Below are 10,232 nucleotides of genomic sequence, written 5' to 3' on the forward strand. Positions count from 1 at the left end.
AGCTCAGGAAGGATGTGGAGCTGCAGGAGATGCTCTGAGGGCTGGAGCCCCTCTGGAGACAACTCCCTGCTCCTTCCCTCTCCGTGAGGGATCAGGGGAGGGTCTGCAGTGGGGGAAGGAAGGTGATGTGATGGCCAGTCCTGCTGTAAGAACAGGCTTTATTTGTAGGCAAACCTTGGAAAATAACAGTGCATTGGGAGTGTTACAGGTGTCAGTCAGCGGTAAAGGCACTTTAAATTCCTGTCATGAAAAATAAAATTGTATTAGAAATTCTTTTAAAAAGGAAAATAAAAGATAGGAAGGGGGGTAGGAAATGCAGGCTCATGGGGCAGTGAACAGACCATCAGGATTGGAGACTGATGTGTCAAGTGCAGCCTCCCAGCAGGGCTCAGGACAAAAACAAATTGCCAGTTTTACTGGGGAAGGGGTATGAGAGCACTCACTTACACAGTCCCAGCACACACCTGGAACACCTTTCCAAAACTGAGCAGTGGGATGGGGGGGATTTGCCACTGGAACTCTGAAAGATGACAAAAACTCAGGAACAAATTCCAGGCACAGCTCCCATCCCAGTGTCCTCCTGCTCCTCCCCCTGGGACACTCCACACCCCCCAAGCTGCACCGGGGCTGGACTCGGGCTTTGTCAACACTGGGACAGCAGGATTGGGATCAACTTCAGGCTTAAGGAATGTAACAGTATCACCTCTGAGACTGACCTTGCATGAACTGGCAGCAGGTGGGATTTGGCAGGACCCCACAGCACCTGCTGATAACAGGCAAGTTTGGGGTTCAAAACCCCAAGTTCAAGGAGTTAAAGGGCAGGTTCAGAATTCAGTCCCTGCTTACCCACTGCTTACAAACCACATCAGCCAAGGAATGCTGCTGGGCTGGGAGAGAGAATTATTTTTATGAGGTCAAATACCCATTTCTGTGTTTTTCTCAACTCAATCCCCAGTGAATTGTTGCTCACTGCCTTGTGCTGGTGGAACTACAGCACTTGGAGCCTCTCCCAGGGCTTGATCCAGCCTGGTAAAGGCTAAAACTGGCTCCATTTAGGCTGGAGCAGCTCAAAAGCAGCAAATGGTGCCAGTGAGCACCTGAGGGCAGAATAAACCCCTGTCCAGGGACAGGTCTCTGTGCTGACAATCAAAAGGTTAAATATAAATTCGCATTCCTTGTCAGGTAAAGAGCTCCTGATGTCTGAAGTCCTCCTACCCCGGACTTCAGCAGGAGTTTTGCCACTTCCTGCAGTGTGTTTGTGTTTTCACTACACCCTAAATGATTTAGGAAAAGTCAGGGAGCAGTGGGAGGTCTCTCCCTGCCAGCCCAGACCCCCCAACGTGGGCACAGCTGGGTCTAAAACCTGTGTGTGCATCCAAGGTCCTGCTCAGCAGGAGAGGATGGGAGAGGAGGAACATGGGAAACACACAAAGTTATTCCACACAGGATAAAAAAAATGACAAAAAGGGTGAAATCGTGTCCTTCGCTCTACCCAGAACCAAAAAACTGAGCACCAGGGCCACGAGCACAGACCTCAAAGAGCACAAATGTCTCTGTTCCAACACGGTCACAGGCCAGGAAGCACAGAAAGGGAGTTTCTTGCACATGGGAGGCAGTGCCGGCCCTTTGCAGCTGAGGGGTCCTGATAACCTGTCATGTTTGTATTAAAAAACAATTTCAGAAGACATTCATTACTAAGAATAAAGAGAGTCCATGTTGAAGGAGTTTTCAGAGCTGAGACTCAGATTCCCACGTGTGAGCTGGTTCCAGCTGCTGGTCCTGCCTGGATCCCGGCTGGAACAAACACCTCAGTGGGACAGAGAGCCCTTTTTGGTGCAAATGTTTACTTCACTAAGACTTAGCTCAGAGGAAATCCAGGCACTAGAGAAAAGGAAGGATTTGGGAATAGAAGGGAAAAGTGTAGAGCTTTAATAATCCAGCTTTTCAGTGGAAATCAAAACTAATCCTGGATTCCTGCACTGGGTCGTCACCTACTCACGGAAGCAGTCAAAGGGGACAATTCTCCTGCAGAACCCCATCAGGGAGGTGAATGGGTGGCACAGCCCATCCACGGCCTTCTGCAGGTGGGAGCAGGAATGCTGATAGAGCTGGAGCAGGAATTCCGAGATCCATGCGGGAGCAGCCTGGATGGCCCCGGGGAGCAGTGCCCTGTGCAGGGCGAGCACGGTGCCCGCCAGGCCCAGCAGCAGCAGCAGCAGCACGGTGGGCAGGCTCACGGGGGGCAGGCTCAGGGCACACACCCACTTGCTGCCTTCCACAGTTTCCTTCCCAGGGCATTTGCTGCACTGTTTCCTCCTGGGAATCAGCATCAGTTTTGGAGGGGGGATCTTGTGGATCTGACCCATTTCGGTTTTAGCCCACACATCCTTCAGCAGGTCCTCCATCCTTGGACAAATCTCCAGAGGTTTCACATCCGGCAGTTCCTTCTCCCTCAGGGCCTTGACCCGCTGCTGCAGCTCCTCCAGCTTCTCCAGGCACAGCAGGGGGGACTTCTCTTTCCGAATAGAGGAATTCAGGTACTTGAGCTCAATCTCCTCCACCTTCAGTTTGCTCACACCCTCCAGCAGGGGCTCGTATTCCCGCAGGAAGCGCCTGTTGAGCTCATCCAGAGCCCCCAGCAGAGCTTGTTTCTTGTGCTCCAAGGTGTCCCCGAGCTTTTTGAAGTACTGCCCCACGACGTCCCTCTCGCTGCGCAGGAGCTTCTCCCACTGGGATTTCTGCGTCGTCAGCTTCATGTAGCACAGCAGCACCTCCCGCCAGTATTTCTCCGGCAGCTGCTCCTGCAGTTTTCCAGCGGCCTCCTTGGCCTTCCTGTGGGCGCTGTGCAGGTCCCCGATGGGGTGCCCGCGGTGCTGCCCTATGGTGAGGCACTGCCCGCACACCAGCTGCCTGTCCAGCAGGCAGTAAATGTTGAGGGGCTGCCGGGGGTGCTCCCGGCACGTCTCCACATCCCAGGGCTCTTCCTGCCGGCACTTCTCAATGACGGCCTTGAGGGCGAAGTTGATGGGCAGGGATTCCAGCCCGGCGGCGGGAATGTCCACCAGGGCCCGGCAGTTGGGGCACTTGAGGCGCCTCCGGATGGAAAAGGTGTCGGAGCGCTGGAGAACCCCCTGCAGGCATTCCCTGCAGAAGGTGTGGGAGCAGGGAAGCACCCGGGGATCCTGGTAAATGCCGCAGCAAACGGCACAGGTCAGCTCCTCCTCCAGCCGCTCCATGGCCTGCGCGGGGAAAGCAAACACAAACAAAGGGCTTCAGCTCTTCCACAATCACTGCAGTGACCGAACGGGGCATTTCCTGACCAGGAATTCCCACCTCGGCAGTTCATTGCCAAGGGGAAAAAAAAGGCAAAATAATAATGAAAGTGAACAGTTCAGTGAGTTCAGCAAATTCTGAGCTGCACTCAGGAGCCAAGCGAGCACCCACATCCCACCTCTGCCTTAAAAAGCCAGGGAAAGCAGGAATCTGCCACTAGATGTTTTTTACGATGGGAAACAGTAGGAAAGTGGTAAAAGCAAAACTAGAATTTCTAAATAACCTCAGAATTATGAACAATTTCTCCCACTGCTTCCAACATGAGAATAGAACAAGAAGTACAGACGCTTTTTTTTCTCCCCTCACTTCAAATGTTACTTTTGTAACATAAAATAGTCATTAGAGCATTAAACAGTCACATTTACTAGAAGCTCTCTGGAGGTTCTGGCACTAACAATCCAACTCAGCAGCCCTTACAGACACCACCACTACCAGGATTAGATTTTTGTGTGCTATTCCTGGGTTACTTTAAGCACCAAACTCAAAAACTTTCACTTTCCATCCTTAGTGATGTGTTGCCTCATTTTTTCTTTGCCAGCTTAGTGAAATCAGTGTTAAATCCCAAATAACAGTAACACTAAAGCCAGTTTTCCTGATAAATCATGATTTTTGTTTCCATTCTGCTAAAAATACGAGGGAATTGGTACCAAGTTTCCTCCTCTTCGTGCCACGTTTTCCTGCCCCTCCACCAGTTTTAGTCAGAGGCTTTGCTGCACTGCAGCAAGAAATTGTCTGAGTTTTCAGCATCAAAACCCATCAATTTGGGGTCTAAATCAAAATCTGCCAACAACAACCTGGAGCAGGGCTCACACTGAGGGAGGGTGGGAGCTGAACACCCAAAGCCCAGTTCTCTGAGGGTTAAATGAGCCCTGAGCACAGAAACCTGCTCTGGTGGCACAGAAATAAGCCTGGCTTATCTCACTGGCTGGGGTTGGGTCCAAAAGGGCAGTGCTGGGCTTAATTAGGGTGAAACAATGCCAAAAAATCAACTAAAAACTTTAATTTATTGGTTTATTTTTAATCTATCATCACCCAGATCAGCCAATTCAATCCGTATGTTGTTAAGTCAACTTTATATTCAAAACACAGGCTGATTAATTCAGCTCCAAGAAAAAAAATAATTAAAAAATCTATGCAGCACACTTTCAGGTAAATTATCACAAAATGGTGGTTCACTTCTTTGAATTCTTTTTAAAAGGAGACCTTGAGAGCAGCTGGGAGAAAATCTCCTAGAGGGAGACATAATTCCATATAATTCCTAAGAACTGCCCTTTAAAAGCAGAATGACAAAGAGTGTCAGCATTTATACCCAACTGCTGCATTCTCCTCAGTAAAGAGAATTTAGATCAGGTCCGACAAACATTTAACAAAAGACCTTCATGACAATGACACTAAAGCTATTTTTTACTAAATAAAGGCCATGAGGTTATTCCTCTTTTCACTGGGAAGCCACAGGCCTTTATTTCCCAGCTTTTCCAATCAGCCACTGTAGCAACACTGGGTTATTAATTCCATGCTTTTAAGTGATGCTTCAAACACTGGAACTAAAGAAATGTGACAATAACGAAGGGAGCTGAGCAACAAATCTATTCCACTGTCTAGATAATTATTTTTTATAATTAATTCCCATAGGAACTACATTTAAAGGTTTTATTTTATTTTTATATATATAAATAAACTTACTATGAATCTTAGGAGTGTCACTTCCACTGAAATCAAAGGAAAAATATGTTATATTTTTTCTCATGGTTAGAAAAAAAAGAATCCTTAGTTAGATATTCACTATTTTCTCTTATATATATGGAATTAATAATAATTTTTTAAAAATCTCCTTGTTTAAAATCACTAACTTGGGCACCTCCAGCTCTTTTATTACTCCTTTTTATTTTTTATTTATTATTCCTCAGTTTCCAAACAGGATTTGGAATGTCGGTGCTGATTTTTCTAAAGCACCCTGTGTCTCCTTAATTTGTTCTAGACAATTACCAGGAGTTGTAGCAGGGAAGTAAAAGGTTTGGAATTCCCAAAATTTCACCCAGCACTGGCAGCACAGAGGAAATACCCATATATTGATTTATTTCCACTGCTGTTCACCTGCAGACTATTGGAAACAGAGACTGGGAACAGCAGTTGGAAAATAGAGAGAAGGCCCAAAATGACAGAGCTAAGCAAAGAGAAAGAAAATAACTTTTCTAGGAAAAGAAAAGCAGCAGCAGGAAGCTGGGAAATGCTTTCCTGCACAGAGCAGATACTTTTCCTGGCATGTTCCAAACGACTGTGGCAGCAAATACATGTGCCACATGTATAGTAATAAATATATAGCTTTATTGTAAGAGTTCCCCCAGCATAAACAAATCACAAACTAGAAGGTATTTTAAAATTCAGAAGTGCAATTTGCGCCAGTTTTGGAAACCTCCCAGCAATGGGATGCCTGCTAAGGACTGGGATTTTATCCTCCTCTAATTAGGGGTGCTGTAGAGAGGTGAAAACATGTCATGAAGGCAGCAGAGCTGGAGGATGGGCTGTGTGCCAAAGCATCCAGGGAAGCAGATCACAGGAATGTGGTGCATTCCTTGATAACTGTGTTCCCAGAGATCTCCTGCTCCTCCAGATCCTTATGCCAGAGGTTGTTTAGAAAAAATAATATATATTTTTATATGCAAATATACAAACAGTGGAACACAGCATACATCAGTGTTTAGGTAGATAAATAACTGCTTTATAGGACAGTCCCCCACACCCCATTCTACTCCAGAGGACTTTAAAAGGTGAATTTGGCACTGGATAACAGCCCATTCCAAGGGGCACCCCCAGGAGTGGGAGCTGCTCCTCCTCCTGCCAGCAAAGGAAACCTCTGCTCTCTCCTGAAGGACTGCAACACTCAACTTCAAAATGTGCTGAACTTGAACCAAATCCACGCAGAAATGCCCATTCCCTATCCCACAGAGATCCATGAAATCCTCTTCATCACTATTATAGAAGCTCAAGTTTACGTTGTGCAAGAAACAGAGATCGAATGACATTACAGTGTTTTCCATTCATAAATCACCTTCCTGGTAAAGGAACAAAACATAAACCCACCAGGAATCACAAACAGCCCTAAACCTCCCTATTCCAGCCCATTCCAGCCGTGCTGCTGCTTTATCCCACAGCACAAGTCACAGCAATTCTCAGCCTGGGATGTTCTGCCCCGGCCCCTACTCCTACCACAGCTACTACACCACTGGCACAGTTTTACACTTTTTGGGGTTTTTTTTCCCGCTGTTTTGGGGTTTTTAATGACCTGAAGGAGTGTAGTTTCCCTGTCAAAGGGACCTGCCAGTTCCCTGCTGTCCGTCCCTGCACTGACTCCTCCTCTGACACAACTCGACACAAGTCACCACATTCGAAAACTCCAAATTCGCGCTGGAATCACAGTTACTGGTGAATCCCGGGGGAATCTCTGACTCCTGAGAGCGGGCCGGGCCGTTTCACAGATCTCTCTCGTATTATGTGTCGTTTATGTTACAAAAAGAATTCGGTCCCAGCCCTGGTTTGCATGGAACCCACAGCGATTTTCACCCAGCCGGAAACTTCCGTGCTCCACCTCAACCTCAGAAATTTTTCCAAGACCATAATTTCGATTAAGAAGTTTACAACGGGAACTCGTGCTGGCGATTTTAAAAACCAAACTTCAGGAAAGCGGGGAGAAAGCAGAAAAACCCGCGCCAGGACTTTGATGATCCCCTGTGGGTCCTTTCCAACTGTGGTTCTATATCCCCCTCCATCCTTTCTTTCCGTGCTCGATCCCCCCTCCATCCCTTGTAACTCTTGTCAAAGCTTCTGGTTTTTGAGCATTTATCCGTCATTCACCTCACAGCACCAGCGGAGGTGAAGGATGAACACACTTTACCTGCGTCCCCCGCAGGGTCCCTCCTGCCGCAGCCGCAGCTCCCAGACCGGCAACGATGGGACCGTCCCTGAAGGAGTAACCGGGAAACGATGGGATCAACACCTGGAGCTCGCCGAGGTCACACGGATAAGAAGGAGCTGAAACACGGCACGGGAGCGGGCGGGCCCGCGGGAGGGCAGCGCTCACACAGCGCTCACAGAGCCGGCCCGCTCCGAGCCCTCACGGAGAGAGGGAGCCCTGAGGGCGCGGGACCCCCCGGCACCCCCCCGGGCAGCGCCGCGGGGCGAGGGAGCCGCTCCCGCCGGGCTCTGCAACGGGACGGGACGGAGCCGCTCCCGCCGGGGCTCCACGAGGAGCAGGGGTCTCCCCACGGGGAGCGGGGGGGTCCACACGGGACGAGGGAGCCGCTCCCGCCGGGCTCCACAGCGGGATGGAGCCGCTCCCGCCGCCCCGCGCGCCGTAACGGCCGCGGAGTTTGAATGTAAACGGCGGGAGGAGCGGGCGGAGCTGAGGGCGGGACGGGGCGAGGGCGGGCACCGAGGCAGGGTGGGGAGGACGCGGCCACGAAAGGGGAGCCGCGGCCCCGCAGGGTCCCTCGGCCGCCGGAGCCGGCAGGAACCAGGGGGTTGTTGTTGTTGCTGTTGTTGTGTGAGGGACCGGGATGGACTGTCCGGGCAGGGGGAAGGAGGATGCTCACCGGGAATGGCGCCCTCGGTGCCAGCATCATAGCGATGGAGCGATACAAGGGCTGAGGGGTGATGGAACCTTACGGAGCACCCCGCGGCAAACCCTTGCCCCGGGCACTGCTGGCACCCAAGGGAGCTCCGTCCTGCTCTCCTCTGCAACCACAACCACCGACCCCATTCCCCTTCACCATCTGAGGACAAATTCACCCCGGAGCGCAAACCAGGAGACGTGAAACCTCCTGCTCTGGGGGTGCAGGACCCGACCTTCTGGAGCTGCTAACCACAGAAATAAAAATCAATGCGTATTTAAATTGAAGCACGTCTACCTGCTTTGGCTACTGAAGATTATTATAAAGTACTTTTGACAAGGGCCTGGAGCGACAGGACAAAGGGAATGGATTTAAACTGACCGACAGTAGGTTTATACTGGATATTGGGAAGAAATCCTTCCCTGGGAGGGTGGGGAGGTCCTGGCACAGTTTGCCCAGAGGAGCTGTGGCTGCCCCAGCCCTGGGAATGTCCAAGGGTTTATTTCCAATTCATTTGAACTAAACTGTAAAGTCATTCTCAGCTGCTGCATTCACAGTGAACTTGAAAGAGAAATGAAATTCATTTAATGTTGTCACGTAAATCATCATAAACCACCCAAAACTCACCTAAACGTGTTAAACTGGTATTTAGAGGACCTTATACAAATATCTGGGAAATATATGGAATTATGTTTTAGCTAATAAAAAAATCTCATCCTCTAACAAACTACCTGCCATAGTTTTACCACACATTTTTCCACTCTCATTGTTTCTGACTTTGGTTACAAAATATCTATTGGCTGTTAATTACAGTTTCTAATTACACATTCCCTGTAATCCTGGCTCTGTGTACAGTGGCTTTCAACACAAACCCTGTGGAGGGAGCTTGGTAAAATTGTTATTTTTGCTTCTAAAGTGGGCAGGGGAGGAAAAGGGATTAAAAATAAATCAAAGAGGCTCATACAAGACTGCAGGTGCAAGATATATATATTTTCTTTTTTTGCTTGGAATGAGATAAAATACAAGCAATCCACAGCTAGCAATAGCTACTATTTTCCTACTTTACTACACAAATAATCAGTGTATCTTTTAGTTTTTTAGAGTTTGGAGTAAACTGGGGAAATTCCCCCTTTGCTTTCAACACTGAACTATAATTACTGGTTCCTCTTTTCCATATATTCAAGACAACCATATTTTTCTGCTTTTCAGATGACAAGTCTGTAGCTGTCCATGGTATTGTACCACTCCCCTCTCACTCCCACCCCACGCTCAGCAAGGTCTAAATCTATTTAATAGTTCTCCAAAGATGCTTCTCCAGCTCCTCAACACCCTAATTTAAAAGTATATCCAAGGTATTTACGTACAGCAGTTTTAATGACAACTCTTTTTTAATGAAAGCTCTTCCTCAGCTTTGGAGCACATCAAACCAGCAGAACAAATACAGGACTCCCATTTAGAATGGATTTACAAGCAAAAATGGGAATTCCTTTAGGGAAATTAGGTTTCCAATCGTTTTTCTGTAAATAATCAACCAATATTACCTTCTTTTAATCTATTCTTTGTGCCATTTTTCACTCCAGCAGTAGCTAAAAATGTTAGAGTTTGTAACTTTACACGTTTCCTGCTACTAAGTTTCCTCTCACAAAGTCTATTTGATCCAGATGCAGGACTTCTCTAATTGCTCCCAGCCTCAGGACCAGCTTTCCTGCCAGGAATTTGGTGACACGCAGAGATGAGGAAACACTTATAGTTAAAAGTGGCGAAAATCTACAAGTATTAATATGAAGACATTCTTAAGTTATAAAGCTGCCTTAGCCAGTATTTCATTTTAATAGAATGACATCCTATCCATAAATTATTATTTTCAAACAGACTAACCTGTTCCACTACCAAAGCAGTTCACAGCTCAGTGGGAATGCCTGTGATCCACCAGAGGATGGGAAATAGGTCTGTCCAGGGCTCCACGATCCAGGAAATGGCTCTGAAATACTGAAAGGCTTCACACAACCAGAGAAAATTCCACTTCCAGCAGTGGGAGAGAAAGAAAAGAGGGTCAATCTCTCTCAATCTACTCCTTTCCATTCAGCATCATGTTCTTCTCAGATCCCAAAGTTCCAGGGCAGTTATTTGGTCCAGCAATGCTGCTCCTTGGGATAAGAATCCTACCTGGCATTATGGATTATTTATGGATTGTTGTCCTTTTAATATTTTTAAATCTTTTTCTAGATATTTGCTACCCTAAGTTCAGTTGAAACGAGAATTTTTTACTCCAAAACACAGGAAGAGTTGATA

General features: G+C 47.7%; 1 protein-coding gene across 4 annotated transcripts; it reads right to left on the reverse strand.

Moving 5' to 3' along the window:
• Window positions 1-141: 141 nt before the first annotated feature.
• TRIM59 (tripartite motif containing 59) lies at window positions 142-7,702 on the reverse strand. Of its 4 annotated transcripts, none has more exons than XM_027745289.2 (3): window positions 7,226-7,702; window positions 5,017-5,042; window positions 142-3,239 (listed from the first exon to the last, which is right to left on the reverse strand). In XM_027745289.2, the coding sequence occupies exon 3, from the start codon at window positions 3,234-3,236 to the stop codon at window positions 1,992-1,994; it is 1,245 nt and encodes a 414-aa protein (XP_027601090.2). In that variant the 5' UTR covers window positions 3,237-3,239; window positions 5,017-5,042; window positions 7,226-7,702; the 3' UTR covers window positions 142-1,991. The 4 variants fall into 4 exon arrangements, with proteins under 4 accessions (XP_027601090.2, XP_039245883.1, XP_027601091.2 ...); XM_039389949.1 differs by lacking the exon at window positions 7,226-7,702 and adding an exon at window positions 6,617-6,656; XM_027745290.2 differs by lacking the exon at window positions 5,017-5,042 and having other exon boundaries at window positions 7,226-7,701.
• Window positions 7,703-10,232: the final 2,530 nt, after the last annotated feature.

This window comes from Pipra filicauda, unplaced genomic scaffold (genome assembly GCF_003945595.2).
Source record: "Pipra filicauda isolate LSUMZ 115617 unplaced genomic scaffold, ASM394559v2 scaffold78_size3787270_pilon, whole genome shotgun sequence".
NCBI classification, from domain to species: domain Eukaryota; kingdom Metazoa; phylum Chordata; class Aves; order Passeriformes; family Pipridae; genus Pipra; species Pipra filicauda.